This window comes from Trachurus trachurus (assembly GCF_905171665.1).
Source record: "Trachurus trachurus genome assembly, chromosome: 19".
In the NCBI taxonomy this organism is placed as follows: domain Eukaryota; kingdom Metazoa; phylum Chordata; class Actinopteri; order Carangiformes; family Carangidae; genus Trachurus; species Trachurus trachurus.
Window position 1 is genome coordinate 15,670,775 of NC_139913.1, and position 20,223 is coordinate 15,690,997.

Genomic DNA, 20,223 nt, shown 5'->3' on the forward strand with positions numbered 1-20,223 from the left:
AAGAAGGCATATTCCCTGACTGCTGGGTTCCAGTCAGTTGTAAATGACCCAGAGGATTATGCTAACAGGCAAGAAAATGGGCTGCACAGCGTGGGGCGAGAGGACTAACAATGGCCCCCATGTATCCCCCCTGGCCTGCAGCCCCTCCGCTGGGCCACAGTGGCAGGTTACTGGACTTAACAGCCTCTGTATAGTCAGACCACAAACACAGGTCCCTTTCACTAATGTCCCCACGAGCCAGTCCAATAATAACTCACTTGTAAAAAAAAAAAAAAAAAGAACATGTCGATTTCTGCACTCCATATCAAAAGAGATCATATTCCAATCAGACAGAATGTTGGAGATGTTGCAGAAGCAGCAAGAAGAGGCGAATCACTATCATATATTCTGGTGTTGCCCTGTTGTGACCCCATTTTGGTTGCGCATACATCAACTTACAGAGACTGTGTTTTCAACAATATAACGTTATGTTTCAATTTGTTATGTCTGGTAGATCTAGAGAAACTGGAGTGGAGGAACAAAGATAAATATTTGCTGAGAATATTACTGGTGGCTTGTAAGAAATCTTTAACGAAGAAATGGCTGAAGAGGGAGGCACCTACTGTAGATGAATGGATTGATATTGTGTACAGCATCTTTGTAATGGAAAGAATTACTTTTAATCTAAGTGTATGTCTCTATGTCTCTACCGTTAGACCGGACTTCAGGTAATCTCAGATTGGACTATCATTAATACTTTTATGTATTTACTTTTCTCTTTACCTTTTTTTACTCCTATTGCTCACTTTCACGACTGGAGGTGTTTCCCAGTCTCTTTATGTACGCTTTTACTTTCTCCTTGATATTTTTGCACTCGTCTATAGGTCTTCATGTTCATTGTTTGATTGTTTGTTTGTTTGTTTATATACAAAATCAAAAATCAATAAAAAGTAAATGATGAAAAAAAACAAAACAAAGAAAAACATGTAGAATACATTTTCAGATTCTCTGTTCATTCATAGAGTAAAATAATAAATTAAAAGAATACACTGATAAATCACATTATATTCATATAAAGCAGGGATCAGAAAGTGGTTTCTAATTGGGACATGATCCAGCCTCCAGCTGACTGTTGTGCTGTGTGCGTGCGTGTGTGGTTGTGTGTGTCTGAGTAAACAGAGAGGCAGGCAGCCGCTGCTTTACATGGGATCTCAGGTTGTGTTCATTTACTCTGTTGATTTACACACTCGTTGCGTTTGGCAGGATCCTTGTGTTGGTGTGAAGGGACACAACTGTTGTGCTTTCAGGGCCATAAATCACCGCACTGCAGAAACATTGGGGGACTTTGTTGGTGTTGATTGACCCTCGGCTAAGCCACGCCCCCCCCCCCCCCCCCTGGTTACTGTTGTTATGCCTGTCGGGCTTTCTATTCAAGCACTTCACGCATTACATTTACAAGGATAAACTGTGGCAAATTCAGTTCTTGAAATCATAACAGTTTTCATAAGAATAAAGGTCACTCAATTACCCCTATATAATAAATGCAACAAGTTAAAAGGACAGTGCTCTTTAAATTCTCTGAATTAAACACCAGAGTTCCACAGATAAATGGTTACCATCTTATTGTTGCTGCTGTTCGTATAAACTGTTTTTTTGTTTTTTTTAATCTCCAGTCTTACTGTGAGGACCCAGACCTGGTCCTGGAGCTGAAGAACCTCATAGTCATCTTTGCTGACACACTACAGGTTGGTCCAGAGGCACTCTTCATTCAAACAGTAACTCAGAAGTGTGTAAAACAACCGACTTGAACACTGTTGATTTTCGTGTATATACAGGATTATGGTTTCCCAGTGAACCGGCTGTTCGACCTGCTCTTCGAGGTCAGAGACCAGTACAACGAAACGTTGTTGAAGAAGTGGGCGCTAGTTTTCAGGTGGGCTTTGCTGTTGTGTGATGTGATCTGATGAAAACGTCCGATCAACTGTGTAATGTGTCCATTAAACACAAGTGTGCACAAACGTCAAACAGTGTCCTTTTCCACAGGGAGATCTTTGAGTTGGATAACTACAGTCCCATTCCAGTGGAGACTGAGGAGGAGTACAAACTGGTCATCAGCCGCTTCCCCTTCCATGATGCAGAGATAGAGAAGGTAACAAGTTCAAATACATTAGACTCACAATCCTAAACAGTTTAGTTTTATTGCATATTGACACATGCAATGAAAAATAATGATTGTTACAGATACACATTCTTTGTATGTACTTCACGTTTGCCCATAGTAATTGCTGAAGGCTTCCACCACCCAGTACCCTCATTTAACTTCCACATCTTTTAAAGGGATATTTCAACATTTTGGCAAATTCGCCTATTGCCATAATCCCTATAGTCATAGGAGTAGGTTCCTTACCTTTAATTGTCGGTGCTGTTGTCGGTGCAAGCTCATCAAAATTAATACACAATCTAACAACTCCAACTCCCGTTATTATCCCGTTATTATCTCAACGTGGTGAATGTGCAGGTCACTACTTGTCCACGAGAGCGTTTTGGAGTTGTTGGATTGTGTATTTGATGAGTTTGATGAGGGAAAGCCTGGAAATACTGCGCGCTGTGCAGAGCTCACGTCTCTGCCCCGCAGATCTGAAAACAGCTTGCACCGACAATTAAAGGTGAACCTACTCCTAAAACTATAGGGATTATGGCAATGGGCGGATTTGCCAAAATGTTGAAATATCCTTTTAAATTGACACAAGTATTTCAGCATCAAACTTAATTTCTATACTCACCAAGAGCTTTTTCCAGAGGTGCAGACCAACGACAATCTTTATTACATCTTTTCCTCTACTGAAGTTAGCATGCTAGGCAGCTAACTGCGACCCACCCTGTTGTTTTCTGATTATAACTCACTGTAGCCTCCAACCTGCCCTGAAGACCTAGATGACATTTAATAAATGTAATAATGGCTGAAACTCTTGAGACAATCCCAAGAACTTTACCAGTCAGTCATCAGAAAACTTACATTTGGCATCTTTAAATTTGACCCGGCATTAAATGGCACTCTTACATGGAAATATAACATTTCTCCAGAAGCGAAGCAGTATGACTTGAATTATGGGTGTAAGTTAGGTATAGAGTCAGTTATTTAACGTTGTTGCTTTCCATGTTTTGTGAATGTGTGTGTGTGTGTCTGTGTCTGTGCGTAAGCAGCAGGACTTTCCTAAGAAGCTGCCGATGTCCCAGTCTGTCCCTCAGATCTACACACAGGTCAAAGAGTTCATATACGCCAGTCTCAAGTTCTCAGAGTCACTACACCGCAGGTAGGCCACTGTACAGCCAGGTACATCGAGATGCATCCCCTCGTGTCCTCGCTCTTTCTTGTGACTTAAACAGACATATTTATTGTGTGTTCAGTTCAACAGAGATTGACGACATGCTGAGAAAATCAACCAACCTGCTGCTGACAAGAACGCTCAGCAGCTGTCTGCAAAACCTCATCAAGAAACCTCACATAGGACTGACTGAGGTAGCACTAACACACACCACGCCTGTGCACACACCACCCAAACCAAAGGATTTTGACATTTCATCTAAACCTGTGTGACCCTCTCTCCGTAGCTGGTGCAGATTATCATTAACACCACCCACCTGGAGCAGGCCTGCAGGTATCTGGAGGAGTTCATAACAAACATCACCAACGTCTCCCCTGAAACAGTACACACCACCAGACTCTACGGCCTGGCCACATTCAAGGTAACACACCAGTGTCATGCAGATTATTCTTCATTTTCATTTTGTCCTTATAGTAATTATACAGTTAGTTGTTGATGTCATGTTTCCTCTTTTTATTTGCACAATATTTGCTCTGTCTTTGATGCTGGAATTGAGCTTGTGACAAGTTGCCCTGCTCTTATAAACAGAGCTGCAGGAGCCTTTGTATTGCTGGGAACAGTTTGCTAAACATAAGCAACAACAGATACATAAACAGAGAGTCAAAAGTTTGATCAGATCAGCAGATCTCTGTTTTTAAACTTCCCTAGTACTCTATTAGGAACACTTTGAGAGTGCTGTTGCTTGTGTGAAAAGGTTCTGGAGAGAGCTGTGTGAAGTGTAATAAGTGATGTTATGAGTCAGTGTGTGTGACCTCACCTCTCCGTTTCTCTGCTTGAAGCTGGGGGATCCAAGCTACATTAGCTGTTGCATTGTGGGCACTGTAGGCAGCAAGAGAAAGTCCCAGCTCAACAGCCTGTTGTGAGCACACATGTCTGACCTGTCTGCAGGACTAGCTGACTACCTGTCTGTTCTCACACATGAAAGTGGTGATGAATGAAATGAAAGGAAATGAGAACAGGTGGCCTTTCTAGACTTTTCAAATTGATCTTAATGGATCAAGTTCTAATTACAATAGGTTAGCCTAATCTTTTCCAATGATTGTGAATGGAATAAATGCTTTTTGGGCCAGCGTGCATTATATTATGAACAGGGATACTGCCATTCTCAGTGTGGAAACCACACCTGAATCTTTCCTGTCTCCACTCTTCACAACTTGTTTCTTTTACAAGGAATCAAATAAAACAAAACAAGGATCAATTCAATGATAAATCATCGGAGTGCACAATCTAGGCTTGTTTGCAATAAAAAAGTCATAATCTAATTAAATGTATTTTCCAGGATGCACGTCACGCTGCAGAGGGAGAAATCTACACCAAACTCAACCAGAAGATCGATGAGTTTATCCAGCTGGCAGACTATGAGTGGGGCATGGCTGAGTCAGACGGTCGCGCCTCAGGGTACCTCATGGACCTGATCAATTTCCTGCGCTCCACCTTCCAGGTCTTCACACACCTCCCGGTGAGTCCGATCCTCCCACTTACTATGACCCACCGAAGCTGCCGCCTCTCTCTGGGAACTGTGGGACATTGTCTCTTTGGTTTTTAGATCCATTTAAACTCTATAAATAGGGGGTGCAACACTTTTTCAGTTTTCTTTCCATTTTCCCCAGAATATCCCCAACTGTGTTCTGCCGTTTTTTTGCTTTTTGTTCATCACATCCCTATTAAAGTGTGTGGGTTTGTTTTACAAGTGTGAGTTTGAGTGTGTGTTGCCTTGGTGATCGCATGGTACCTGTGCTGTTACTGAATCATTAACTGCTTTTGCTCATCTTCACGTGTACGAGGCAGATTCAGTGATGTAGCAGTCTCAGTCAGTAACATGTTGTGGTCCAGACAGCTCACAGCTACAGTCTGTTCAGCTGGGGGCCACCTGCCTGCCTCTCTCCCCAACACCTCTTACCACGTCTTGAGTTGCTTTTAGTTTTTTTAGTTTTTATGAATGTCTTCAGTCTCCCCCCCTCTGCTCCCTCTGTACCGGAACAGCGCTCTAACTGCTTTGTTTTCCTCCTTTATTATGTTGACTTGTGAAGCATGCCTAGATATCGCTAGTTGAATTTACCTCCTCCTGTCCATTTATTGTTGCCACATTTCTTTTCCTGTCCTTTCCCTCCTTCCCTCCCCCCTCTTCCATTTTTGCTTGGTTTGGGGGTGTCTCTGCTCAGAATAACAACAATGACCATGCGTCGATGTCGGTGAGTATCCCTGCCTGGCTGTTACAACACTATGCTGCCATTGTGCAGGCAGAGAGGAGATGAAAAGCATGCTTATGTCTGACTGTGGAGGCTCCACCACTCCGGCCTTGTTGGTTTGTCCGGCACCTTTTGTACTGAAGATGCTGAGAGACAGGGTTTACAGTCAACCTGTAGCTCCTGTAGTGGATGCAACAACTCTTAACAGTTGCAAGTAACTTAGACATTTCTTCATTAATTTGGGATTTCACTAACTTATTGATCATTTTTGGTTGTTTTTATGAATCCTCTACTAGTTTTAACTTTATAATTCAACTAAGAAATATAAACCATTTATTTATTTCTGTTTTACTGTCATATTAGATATCAGAAAAGAAACATTTCCATGAAAAGATCTGACAGATCATCTCCTTTTTCTGTTACCTTTCTGTTAAGTTTGACAGTCATTCATTCTCTTACTTTTTAGGTGAAATGTAGATTTAGATGTAGATAAAGAACACTCATGGAAAGAAAGTGTTCGGGTCATCTTTCAGTTATATCCTCGGCTGTCATACGACGCCACTGTACAGTTTGTGTCTGTCCAAGTAGAAAAGGGAAGCGGTCCGAGTAAAAGCATTCCGCGCATACTTCCTCAGAGAAAATGCTCAGCCGTCAGCGGTTGTTTACACAGAGAAACACGAGACACCACAATGAGTGGGGCAAGGTGCACATTTTTCTGTATGTTCCATTTTTCTTAATTGCAGCTTGCTGCCAAGACACCAAGGTTACATCCACAATAATTCTGTATAAGTTAGTGTTTTCAGGTTTTTCATCCACATTTTAGTGTAGAAAGAACAGTAGGACAGTGTTACCTCTCTCTTCTCTTCTTGAGATATAGAAACAGATTCAAAAAGTTACCTGGCCCCTGAGTAAACATTGAAAATTAAAAAAAAACAAAAAAACAATTAGTGTGGTTGGGAATTCCTCCAAATAACTTTTTCCTCAGTGGCACCTCTCTGTGTGAACGACCCCTGAGTTGGCCACCACTCTAGTATCCAGAATCAACAATCTGCTCGTATTGTAATGTTATGTAATTGAATCTACTTTCTTACTGTATTGTGTGATTTTTGGAGATTTGGAGATGTGATAGCTACTCGTTAGGAGTGAAGCCTTGCAGCCTTCACCACTGGCGCACCATGTATCACTGCTGTCTGTCTGCTGGTCAACCGTCAGCATGAACGATACCAACAGGGATGCTGTGGAGCTCAAACAAAGGAAGCTAAACATCCATTGACTCCCTTATGTCGGCTCTCTTTGGCTCGCAAAAAACACTTTGCGAGGTATCTTCGGTGACTTCTGTTTTTGAATCACTGATTGCCATCTTTAATGTTATTATTAAAACGAATGTTTCTTAATGTATTTCAACAAAGACAGCTGGTGGCATGGTCCTTGACGTTAGGGTCGCCACATCATCCCTGTGAGAGTTTTTGCATGAGTATCTGTGGAAATGGATTGTGTTGACCTGCTGCTCTGTCCCTGTTTACCACAAACACACTAACTGTAGTTTACTGACACATTCAGTCACTGTCAGTGCCTCAGGCATGCCTCCGTTTTTAAAATCCACACGGCATCTGGTAATGGAGAGTAGTGTACGTAATCTGGAGCCATAAAAACTCACTAGAAGAAGGTGGAGTGTTTTGTGTGTATAGTCGTTGACCTAACTTACCTGCATGTGTTGGCGTACCTGGTGTTGTTATGTGTGATGTATTGCAAAGAGCACATCTTTGGGAAATGAATAGCACCATAAATAGTTTTCCATCTCTCAATGACAGATTTTATGATCCACTAATTAAAGCATGTTTTAGCAGATACCCATTGTAAGGTGAGGAATGTCGACACATGAATCTCTTTAACAAAATGTACAGTACGGGTAAGAATTGCTTCATGTGTGAGGATCGTAATTAAATAGTAGCTCTATGAATCAGGGGTCAGGAACCTTTCCTTCTTTTGATTTATGATGATAATGTTATTAATCTGGTTTAAGAGCACGTTATGCAACTACACCACAAACCTGTTCACTGAAGCTGTGCTGCGTGTCAAGTCATAACATATTCCATGTGTCTTGTAATATGCAGATGACTCACAAACCGTGTTTGTCATTGGGTCAGAATATGACTTGTTGTGGTCATCGCTGTCATTCTGCATTACAAAAAAAACAAAACAAATATCTGTGACTTCACAACCACAAACCCATGTGAGATTTATTAACTAGGGTCACTTCCTGGTTGTGTTAAGCCATGTCCAATGAAACCAGGAAGTGGGACACCGAAAAGATGATCAGATTCTTTACTTTGTGTAGTTTTTCAGTGTTTAGACAGGACCACAAATTGTGTTTTATCCTCTGAGTTGCATGGCAGGAGAGGCACTTGTGATGATGCCACCAGGACCAAGTAGGGAACTGAACTTTGAAAACAAAAAAAACCCACTAGTGTAGTGCATTTATAATCTTCTCTCTTCATCTTATCAGACACATCATGTCTCATGTCTCTTGCACAGTGCACACAAATGTCTCCTGCTGCATTCACCATGAACCTTTTGTACCAAAATCCCACGTTTTGTGTGTTTTTCCACACGTTGTCATTATCAGTGTGATTTGTATTGACACTGCATGAAGTCAACACAAACCCCTGCTGGAGGACTCCTGCTGTAGAGACTGAGCATGTAGACTGAGACTGCAGCCCGGCCGGTCCCTGTCTCTCTGCATGTCTGTAGCAGTTAACTCTCCTTTTGGTTTGTTTGTGGTTCCAGACTCATCTTGTTGGCAAATCAACTGTTCAATTTGCCAAAAAGCATTCACGACAGCAGTCACATGCAAGAAGTTTCCTCCGTGTTCAGAGCCCTGTTACAGTACAGATCAACTGGTTGTGTAGTTTAGCTTTTATCTACGGCCTCTCTGACTGTCCCATCCCTCACAGAGCAGCACTGTTAACACTGCAAAAAAAAGTTCACCAAAGTTGAACCTATGCTTGATAATATACTTTGTCCCTGGGCACAAATTCTTTGTAACATGTCGGTACGGCATTTGACCAAACCCACTTTTAAAAATTTAATATTTGACAGTATTATTAAAGGTATACTTCACCCAAAATCGATAATTCACCAATTTTCTACTCACCGTCCATGCCAAGGAAGGGTTTGGAGAACTTTCTGAGTCATCAAAACGCATCAGAAAGCCACCACATGAAAAAGTTGTTTGGAAAAAATTACCGTACTTTGATCTCTGTTTTTAGCCTTGTTGTAGCAGTAGCTCCCAGTGGCAAGATGTTCGTTCATTGTTGTAACCAATTGGATGTATGATATACGCGTTTTGATAACTCCGAAGGTTCTCTAAGCCCTTCCTTGGCGTGACGGTGAGTAGAAAATTGGTGAATTATCGATTTTGGGTGAAGTATCCATTTAATTAAAAGTAGCAAAATTGCTTCTTTAGCCTAATCCAAAGCGGGTTGTGTACTCATTCTCTTTTTCCATCTGTTCAGGTGGGGCCTGGTGGCGTCAAATTCTTCCATCACTAAGACAGTTTGTTGTTAATGACTTAAAAGAAACTTCAGCACTCACAAAGCCCATAGGTTCCTGACCCCTGGGCTAGACAGTAGATGGTGTGAAGTGTGTAAAGTGTGTAAAACAACTAACACTGACTTGTTTTTTGCCCTTCCTGCTCTTTATCCCCTATATCTATTTTTACTCCTGTACCTTCCTCCTCCTTCTCCTGTCACCATTTAACCTTTTACTCTCCTGCCAATTGCTACACAATCTCTTTTATACCTTTTTACTCTCCTCCTTCAACTCCTTCCAACACACACCCAAATCATTTCCATGCTCAACCCCTCCCTCTTTTTATTAATGTTCACCCCCTCCTGTGACCTCAACTCGACTCTCCCACTCCCCATCTTGTCCTTATTCTCCGTCCTTTTCATCCTCATCCTAATCTTTTCCACACCTTCCCATCTCTCTCTCTCTCTCTCTCTCCTGCCTCTTCTCTTGGCCCCCCTCCCCCTGTCTCTCTCTCTCTCTGCAGGGTAAAGTGGCTCAGACGGCCTGTATGTCGGCCTGTAAGCACCTGTCCACATCACTGATGCAGATGCTGCTGGACACAGAGCTCAAACAGATCAGCATGGGCGCCATCCAGCAGTTCAACTTAGATGTAATTCAATGTGAATGTAAGTACAAATAAAAGTCATGTTTCCTTTTATTTTTGCTGCAATTTAATGTTTGACAGGCCTGGAAAGAGTTATAATAAAGTTTGCTCTACACCAGCGGCTGTCATTTTGGCAAATTGATTTTAGTTCATTGGTTGATTATAATTTGCATTTGCATTTGAGACTGAGAATTGGAACAAAGGAATTTAAATAGTTTCCAGGTTTAATATGGAATGAACAAGTAGCTCATAGAGAAAATGATGCTTTCTTTCTTTGAAATTGTATGTAAACACAACTCAGACACGCAAATTGACATTGCATTCAAAACACTGACTGTAATGGTTCTTTCCTGTCATCAAATGGAATTGGACAAAATCAGAGACTTTTTCGCTCACTCATTTCACTCCTGTGAAATATATTTCTCGACATCAGTAGACAATAACTCTAACCCTACGTTTAGTTTCGTAGCTGAAGAAAAATATCACTATAGATGGTAAAATAGAAGTTAAAATAGCCAAAGCAGACAGATAGACCATAGGTGGTAGATTAAGATAAGATCTGTTGGCCCCACAACATTTACAGAACAAAAAAGAGAAAAGAGAGGCTAAATGCAGTAACCTTCAACACAGCATGTTTTTTACTTTGTGGTTTTCAGAAACAACAATTAAATACTGAATTGATAATTTATAGCACATGAATACTCATTAGTATGTAGTTTATTAACAACAATATACTAATGGGGATTCATGTGTTATAAATGATGAATTCAGTATTTAATGCTTAACTAATGCTTAAAGGGATAGTTCACCCTAGAATGATATTTCGCTCATTATCTACTCACCCTCATGTTGACTAAGGGCTGGAAGAATTATCAGAGTCCACCGTCCCTTCTCTGAGTTACAGGGGGTCTTGGCGTAGCAGTGCATTTCAATGCAACGGTTGCAAAGGGACACCAGAGCTCTTCGTAAAAAAACACACACAAAAAAACATCCAAATACCTCCATGATGCTCGTATGTAATGTCCGTCTTGTGCTGAAGCCCCAAATTGCGTAATTGTCCCGAAAAAAATTAAATAAGTCTATATTTTAAGCTTGTTTGTAGCGGAAGCTTCTCGAAGCTCCTCTTCCTGGTCCGTCCAAATCTCGCGTGATTCGCAGTAACCGCACTGACGCCGGCGCAAATCACGCAAGATTTGGACGGACCAGGAAGAGGAGCTTCGAGAAGCTTCCGCTACAAACAAGCTTAAAATATAGACTTATTTAATTTTTTTCGGGACAATTACGCAATTTGGGGCTTCAGCACAAGACGGACATTACATACGAGCATCATGGAGGTATTTGGATGTTTTTTTGTGTGTGTTTTTTTACGAAGAGCTCTGGTGTCCCTTTGCAACCGTTGCATTGAAATGCACTGCTACGCCGAGACCCCCTGTAACTCAGAGAAGGGACGGTGGACTCTGATAATTCTTCCAGCCCTTAGTCAACATGAGGGTGAGTAGATAATGAGCGAAATATCATTCTAGGGTGAACTATCCCTTTAATAGTATGTACTTATTATAAAGTGTTACCAGTATTTGGATTTGGATTATAAACTTGTCACAAAATATGCATTATCGTATGCACTAGATATCGACCCAGAACAGAACCTGTTGGACCCGTATGACTACTTTCTTGATTTTGAGGCATTTAAAATTTCAGTTTTAGTTTAATTGAAAAAAAAAAAAAAGTCTCTTTCTTTTCTTTTCATCAAAATATTGTCAACTGTGTCTCATGACGGTGTAATACAGCTGTTGATGTGCCCTGGTCTGAATCCAGACTGCTGAGGTTGTGATACAACATTACATGTTGACATAGACATACACACCTCGGTTTATTCTGTGTGTTCACATTTAGGTGTGTGTTTACTTTAGAGTGTAAAATCACCAGGGCCTGGCTCTAAGTCTGTGGGTGTGTGTGCATGTTTGTGTGTGTGTGTGAGTGTGTGTTTGGGTCACCTAAAGTTCAGCACTATGTCAGATGATCCAGGGAGTCACAACAAAACAATATCATGTTACTTTTCTCTTAGTTTCTGATGTGATGCTGTGAATTTGAACAAAGAAATCAAAGGTTATCAGATGAACACATGACTGAGCGACTCCCCACTGTGGAGCCGGTGATGCTTTAACCTGCAGGGTTCATGCACAGTATTAATGATCAGTTACTGAACATCTTGAATCATCTCCTCACACTGCAGTCGTTGCTCTTCTCTAGTGGAAGACTTCTATTGTGTTTTTATCAGCAGTAACACAACACAACATTGCATCATTGATGTGAGAATCTAAACTAAACTGGAAAACATTTGAAATCAGAAAAAAACCTCACTCACTCAAAATATGCAATGGAGGTTTCAACAGATCCATTTATATTGTGTGATAATTTGTTTTTTAGGATTATTTTAACATCTTTTTTTATAGCTAATCACTGAGGGTTAAAAATTCAGATAGTGTCAGGTATTTCAGGAGGTGCCAGTAAACCTCTGGTCATCACTGACCCTGTATTTTAATGCCCATGTGACCCAGCGTTTAGATGACTGAGTACAGTCAGTGCTCCACATAAACACTGTGTTTATGGTCCCAGCACCAAGAAGCAGGTGTGGAGTCCCAGTTTATGGCGCTAGCTGTGTGTAGCACTGAATACTATATACAATACTGTGAGTTTAAAGTCACTGTTTTCTGGCGCTTTTCTTTTCTTCAGTGTTTGCAAGCTCAGAGCCCGTCCCTGGTTTCCAAGGAGACACACTCCAGTTGGCCTTCATCGACCTGCGACAGGTAAAATACCTCACTGAGTAGTAACAGGAAAGACATATTTATACGCATACAGACTCAGCCAACTCAAGGGTAGGACCACTTCATGTAATGCTCATTCATTTTATACAAGGTTTCAATCTCTTTACAAAATAATGTGACAAACCTGATGACCGGCGTTGTCATGGTGTGTGGCTACATTTACACTAGTTTTAAACATTTTAAGATGCATCACTTTTGCTATGTTTATACCTCTAACATCCACACAACTCCAGAGTTTAGACGTCTTAAAACACATTTCTGGACAGTTAGCAGACCGCAAATAATGTTGATGCACTGTTTCTCCCTGATTTGGTCCTATCAGTCACCGGTACCAAATGTGAAAGCAACATGGATGACAAATTACAAGCTTTACAAGACCATATTGTCTTTGCATATGTTCTGCAACTAATACAACCACAGAATAAATAGTACGCGGGAAGGTGCATTAGTATGGACCCAGGTCATTTGGATGGATATTATTTTGGTTCAAAAATGCTGCTTTGGACATGTCCACACTACTGTGTTGTCACTCCAAAGTCCATGTCAGGAGGAGGTTGTTGGAGATGGATGAGTCAGCACAGGAAAATGCTTAAGTATCAGTTCATGTTGGTTCTATCATCCATGACGACCATTCAACATTGTATTATTGTTATTAAGGCTGACACCAAGGTTGAAGAAGTAGGTATTTTAAAGATACCCAGTGAAGTTTGCTTTTGGTTATAAAAGAGTCTCATATTAATGTGGATGAATCTACATTAAAAAAAAGTAACTCACATCATCACGTACACAACTCATCCTCCTGCCTCAACAATGAAGGTTGTTTTTGTTAACCCTCTGATACGACCCGTACAAATGGTGCCCCACAGGTCCTAGTGTTACAGGTCTGTGGTTGTCATGGTTATGATGATAAACACAGTGTACAGTGTGCCTAAGTTCACCACCATAGTTACTGAGATACCAGCCATGACACTCGAGCACCCATCCTGGGCTATAACGTCAGCCTGCTCCGGTGCTCCGCTGTCCTGCTAGAGGCTGTTCTTAAGGATTTTAAATACATTTCCAAAGTAATTTGCCTAAAACTGCTCACAAAAAAGTTAGTCTGGAGCCCTGACGTGTGAGCCAGAGAAGCATCTTTATGACGATACGCACTAGAGCTCATGGGAAATGCAGTCCTCATCCCGCAAAACATGAAAGATCCTCAGAGGCGCTGTAACCTATACACCTAACCAGGTGATGGCTGGTATCTCAGTAACTGTGACGGTGAACTTAGGCACACTGTACACTGTGTTTATCATCATAACCATGACAACCACAGACATGTGGGGCACCATTTGTACGGGTCGCATCAGAGGGTTAACAAAAACAACCTTCATTGTTGAGGCAGGAGGACGTGTTGTGTACATGATGATGTGAGTTACTTTTTTAATGACATGTTCAGTTGTGCAGCTTTAATGTGTTTTCACCTTTATGTGTGTTTCACCTCAGCTGTCCCACGTTTCACCCCTCTGCATCACATTCAGCTATATTATGTTTCACTGGCCTTTTCAACTTTCACCTGTCCTATAGTTCACCTGCTCAAGAGCAACCCCCCTGCCACAGCTACACACACACACACACACACACACACAAGCACAGCCCCCTTCCGTTTTTTGTAAACACCGGTGGTATGTAAAGTGTTGCTGCGTCTCATTAACTTGTATCTGCGTTGACCTGTTAATCTGAGCCTGAGGTGGAGGCTTGCCTCAGCATCCAGCGCAGGTCACAGCACTACACCGAGCCAGTCTGTTCAATTCACCACAGGATTACTGAAAAACTAAAGGTTTGGTACATTAGCATGGGACTTATGAACTAAACTCAATATTCAATAATAATGATAACACAAGAAATGAAGTAACAGTAAGGGAAGTCCACATGAAGGGAGTGCAGAACCTTTTCTCTCTCTCTCTCTCTCTCTCTCTGAATTCTGGTTGAAAAACACTGAATCTTTATTTATTTATATAATATTTAGTTGGACATTATTGACTCTTCATTATTTTACTGCTCTGTCACTTCCTAATAAATTCCTGGGATGTCACATAAATGTATAAATGTTTAATAGAAATATTCAAAAGAAAGAAAGTCATTTATTTGGCTGATTACTTGTTGAAATAACTGATTAAAACTTGGATTAAACCTGGATATATTATATTAAGATTAAAAAAACTGGAATCAAGAATTCAACATAACAATATCAACACAGATCAAGCGAGTTAAAAAAAAAAAAAAAAAAAAAAAATCCCAGAAGCCCTGCTCAGGACTGATTCTGAGTTGAGCTCCCAGTTTTCCTGTGAGGCAGTTAATTAGACAAGATGTGTGTAATGATGCTGCCTTGTACGGCGGCTGCTGGGTTGACCTGTTAATCCCAGCCTTAGGTGAAGGGGTAGGGAGGCATCCACAGGCCGAGGTTACGCAGAGGTCAACCTTTTTACTTTCCCTTTATCTTATGGCTGTTGATTTCGTAGCTGTAGCTGCTTTTTAGATCGTTATCCTGTAACCAATCAGAGTGTCTGAAAGTCACGGCTCCACTGTGATGGATGGAATGTCTGTTAAGAGGCTTCAAATGAAAGTGGAGACGGACACGATGCAAATGCACTGACTTAAAACCGTCTTTAAAGCATCATGCATGTTAGAAACTGAACTCGCCACGTGAAGTCGTCTTGTGTTAAGATAAAGAGTGAGTGAAAGACAGAGAGAGAGCAGGCGACAGAGGAGTTGAGTAGATCAGTGCTCTGTGCTGAAGTATGTGGTCTGAGTGATCAGATCTCATTTGTGTCCTCAGTCCATCTTGGATGTGTTTACGTCTGAACTTAGAGCTGATTACTTGTGATTAAATCACCTGAGACAGATGTTAATACAAGGTCTGATATCAGATCTGTGTAGAGTGAGTGACATGAAGACGCAGGAGGCTCCGGTCTGGCCTGGTATCAGGATCTGTCCCACATGATTTGCTCAGTCTCTCTGTGCACCTATTGGCACAATTGCATGCAAACCTTGGAAAGACTTTCTGCAAACCTGTGCTATTCCAAATAATATCAGCGCTGCAGGTTGAAGCAGCTGAGTTGAGGAAGTTGAAGGATTCATTCATTCTTCTTTCTCATACGTGAAGCCAAGGTGTGTAGCAAGAGCTCAATCACTTCCACAGAACTCTTCATGCGTCACACAGTGAGTGTAAATATGATCCAGTCAGACCTGCAGTGAACCTCTGCTCACCTCTGGACCAGCGGTCTGCAGACAAGCCCACAGTGACAAGAGAGAATAGACGCATCTTCTATTCTATAGCTCCTATTATCCCAAACAATGAAAGTCGGTTAGACGTCGGCATCGAGTGGGAGACGTCCAAAGTGAAGCTTCACAGGTGCATAAAGGGAAGGAAAGCAGAGAAGGATTTCTTTCTAGAGTTTCAAATGCCAACCCTGACGTATTGTTTCAAAGTGAAGGTGAAACCAGGGAGTTTCACAACAAACCATGAAGTAATGTCACAGAGATGTTGATTTATCTGACACCGACCTTTTGGGACACCGCGCTTCTCATTCTTGTTTTTCTTTCTCTCGGGCTCTTTTCCGTTAATCATAAACACTCACCTCAGCTCAACCGTTGGACGTCAGACTTCGAGTTCTCTGTGGAGTTGGTTTATGTGTCGCAGCGTGATTGATGTTATGACAGCTGCTTTGTGGCTGTTTTTATTGTAATGTATAGTCTCCATCGAAACTGTAGAATTCCCTCTCCCGCTTCACAGACGTCAGGAGAATTTGTATAAACCACCTGTTTTTCTGTTTGTACATCAAGTCAATAACACATGAAACACATCAGGCAGGTATATACAGTACAGTCATGGGAAAACTCAGGCTATAGAGCTAAAAACAGACATGGTTCAAGTTGCGCATGAGCCTGGAGCTAGCTGCTCTGGTTATGCATCTCCTCACACTGGCACGTTGGCCAGAGGACTTGATGGCATACACCGAGATATAAGTAGAAAGCATCTTGATAACAGCTGGAGTCTTACCTGCCGTGGTTACCTGTGGATTCATCATTCTCTCACTTCAGTGATCACAGAGAACCAGTGCTGGGCACGCTACTTTAAAAAAGTAATTAGTTATAATTGCTAGTTACTTAGCCCCAAAAAGTAACTGAGTTAGTAACTGCTCAAATATGTCAAATCACTTGGACATTTGTCTGGAACAAACCAACTCACTCAGTATTCCTCCGAGTTTTTATGCCACAATCCTTATTATGGTGATCTCAACAGATAAATATCATCTGTCACTAGTAAAATAATAAATGCTATATTATTGGACCACATTTGACCAATTTATTGGAAGAGCATAAGGAATCTTTAAAAGAAAATCATTTTCTCTTGCTTGTACCCACAAGTCAGTTCCTTCAAACATCACCTCAGCTTATTATATAAAGCTAATGAAAGGGGAGCCTTTTGAATCTGGAGCAAACTTTCAACATAATGACTCCCAGTAGATCTTCTCCAGGACTACAAGTCGGCCCTTGCTCAGTAACATTTCACTCTTCTGTAACAGGACACAGCTTGCCCAGCAGGATTACACCGACTGCTGCCGTCAGATACACACTCACCAAGCGTTTCATTGGAAAAGATTAGAAAGATAAGATGAACTTTATTAATCCCACATCGGGGGAAATTTGCATCATTAGGAGCAGCAGCCGGAGGTTTGGCCCCAGGTGATGTCAGAGCAGAGGTAGAGACTGACTGTGAACTGGTGTGGGCCTGGAAGGTGCTTCATTCTACAGAAATCTCCCAGCAGCTCGGTGTTAATGTTCAGGTTATTTGCTCACTGTCGTTCTACTTCGCACGCAAAGGTGTTTGTATCGAGGTGCTCAGTGGGGTTGTGTGGCGGAGACTGTCTCGTGTGGAGTTGAAGGCTGTTGAGAAATGGTTTTAAATTGGATTTAGTTAATTAAGGGTCATGTTTACGTTTGTTGAGGGTAAAGGTCGGACCAGCTTTACCTTCTCTGCAGGTATTAAACGCCTCATTTCACCTGTGTGCTGTAGACGTCGTAGCAGACCAGAGGTAACTGTAAAAAACAGGATTGCAATTTGCCAAAATCAAACACAACAACCGTGTGTGTGTCTGTTCTGACATGCCAGCTGCACTTTACACAGATCTTGGTGCAGCTCTGTGTCTGTCTCTGCTGCTGGCTTAGGTGGAGCAACAACAAGACCCCTCCCCCCATCACTTGTTTATACCGTTGTATAGAGAACAGTGAAGTGGAATAAAGGTGCAACTTTCCTGCCTTCAAACAGCTTCTTCTAGAAAGCTGACCCATGAATGCTTTACACTATTTATTTATGTGTCTTGTCCAGTATAACTTATTTTTGGCGATGTCACTTCTCAGCAGTGGTGGGAATAATGACATTTGAAATAAACAGCATTACTAATGGTGCTACTTTTTCCAGTAACGAGTAATCTGACAATAAAATGCACCGTTCCTACACAAGTATGGAAAAGTATGGAATTTGATTTTATACATTTCCAAGTATGGAAAATAGAAACTATTGTATGGAAATATATTTATCCTCTTGATACTTATCTGGGTTTGGTCTCATCTGAAGTTATTTGGGTTAATTATTTTGTACCTAGCTACAATCTCCTAGAAATTATTTGGTGACAATAATGGCATACAAATTCAGAATAATGAAAACAAATGATTAATTGCATCATTTATTTACATGAGACACATCTATTTACTCAAATGCGGCACAAATTATTTGAATTATTTTACTGAGAAGTCTGGGAATTAAGGGCTGGAAAAAGTCTGGAATTTTGACATTTTAGATGTGTAGAAACCCTGTACTTGACTCAAGAAGTCCTGTCACAAAATGTACGGGCAGTTAGGGTTAGGACGGCGAGTCCAAGTAATTTGACATATTTGAGTATTTTATAAAAAACGCATTAGTTACTTTTCCTTGTTATTCATTACTTGTATAATGTAGTAATCCCCTTTTTGGGGAAAGTAATGATGAGTAACTATAACTAAGTACATTTTAAAAGTAACGTGCACAACACTGGTTCTCAGTGAATTTTATTTTTTAAAAATTGTATTTAACCAGGAATAATCCCATTGAGATTCTATTTTGTAGAGATGTAGAATGTTTTTGTAACTGATGCCAAAGTTGTGGAAAGAAGATCCAAGTTGTGAGATTAGTTTTCCTTCAGAGGCGACTTGATTCCAAATGACTGGGATCCTGTCCATTGTTGTGAGCCGTGGAGAGTGGAGTGGAGTGGAGTGGGTGTGAGGCTAAGCAGCGGCTCCCTCTACGTGCCTGCTAGAGGCTCATCACTTAGCTCCAGGTGAGAATAATGGCATTGTTGCTAAGCCTCTCTCTGTGTGTCGGAGTCTCTCAGTCAGCTGAATAATGCTATTATCACTAAGCTGCTCTTTCACTGCTTATTCAACACGACCCAAACACCCAGCTGTTTCACCCTATGACATTAGCATACACTGTGTGTGGGTGGGGTAAGGGGGTCAATCTCCATCAGGTTAACCAGGGGTCATGGGCTGGTCATTTGAAATGTTCCTGTTCACACTTACACTTATCATGTAGGAGCAGGGACCCCCCCCCCCCCCCCCCCTCACTCTTCAGTCCTCTCTCCAAGTCCCACATAGTCTGATGAGAGGAGTGTGTTTAATGTTATAGTTGAATAGGTTACTATTCAGCTACTACATGGGTAGATGTAGTTACAGGGTTTAGTTCAAGCCTCACAACAAACAACTGTTAACCTCTTAAAACATGAATTGTCCAAAAATCCAGAGGATGGATGGATGGTTAGATAGATAGATAGATAGATAGATAGATAGATAGATAGATAGATAGATAGATAGATAGATAGATAGATAGATAGATAGATAGATAGATAGATAGATAGATAGATAGATAGATAGATAGATAGATAGATAGATAGATAGATAGATAGATAGATAGATAGATAGATAGATAGATTATCTTTTTTGGGATATTAATGTATCCCGCACCTCATTAGTATATAAGAGCATACAGTACAAACATCATCGCATAAAAAATAACAACAAAAAACCACATTAAAACAATATAAGTACAACCTTGAGGCCGGCATGTAGGCGCACTGTGCATATAAGTTGCAAACTGAAAAGAAAAGCTGAGCAGCACTTTGCTCTGTCACTCTGTGAAACTTGGCTAACATAACATTAGCTCAGCATCCAAAGTGAGACTGACAGCTGCCAACAAAGACACACAAAACCACCGCGTCAGTCTCCGCTCATCAATCAGACCCTCACCCCACCGCCGCCCTCTCTTTCTGTCGGAGTTGATGTTGATGTTGTTGATCTGTGTGTCTCGTAGCTCCTGGACCTCTTCATGGTGTGGGACTGGTCCACTTATCTGGCAGACTACGGCCAGCCCACCTCCAAGTACCTGAGAGTGAATCCAGCCACCGCCCTGGCTCTACTAGAGAAGTGAGTGTTGTTGACACTGCTGTAAAAGTGTGTGCAAATACAGTAATGGTACAGTAGCAGCATGTTAAAGCAGGAGTGCAGCTGGGTAGAAGAAACAAACAGGCTAAAATGTCTAAATTGGTCTTTGATTAATCAACATGTTCATTTTCCCTTTTCAAGGCTTGAAGGAT

At 41.3% G+C, this 20,223-nt stretch overlaps 1 protein-coding gene across 5 annotated transcripts in view; it reads left to right on the plus strand.

Moving 5' to 3' along the window:
* exoc6 (exocyst complex component 6) overlaps positions 1-20,223 on the plus strand; it is a gene marked incomplete at its 3' end in the record, with an annotated part of 46,428 nt that overhangs the window by 19,436 nt on the left and 6,769 nt on the right. For 2 of the 5 annotated variants that reach the window (XM_083993559.1, XM_083993561.1), the window contains exons 13-23: positions 1,653-1,724; positions 1,815-1,912; positions 2,023-2,128; positions 3,184-3,293; positions 3,388-3,499; positions 3,592-3,726; positions 4,645-4,824; positions 5,528-5,557; positions 9,609-9,750; positions 12,462-12,535; positions 19,941-20,053. In XM_083993559.1, the coding sequence (XP_083849685.1) occupies positions 1,653-1,724; positions 1,815-1,912; positions 2,023-2,128; positions 3,184-3,293; positions 3,388-3,499; positions 3,592-3,726; positions 4,645-4,824; positions 5,528-5,557; positions 9,609-9,750; positions 12,462-12,535; positions 19,941-20,053 (1,172 nt within the window). Of the gene's footprint in view, positions 1-1,652; positions 1,725-1,814; positions 1,913-2,022; positions 2,129-3,183; positions 3,294-3,387; positions 3,500-3,591; positions 3,727-4,644; positions 4,825-5,527; positions 5,558-9,608; positions 9,751-12,461; positions 12,536-19,940; positions 20,058-20,223 lie in introns of those variants that run through there. The other 3 variants (XM_083993560.1, XM_083993563.1, XM_083993562.1) reach the window with 2 other exon arrangements.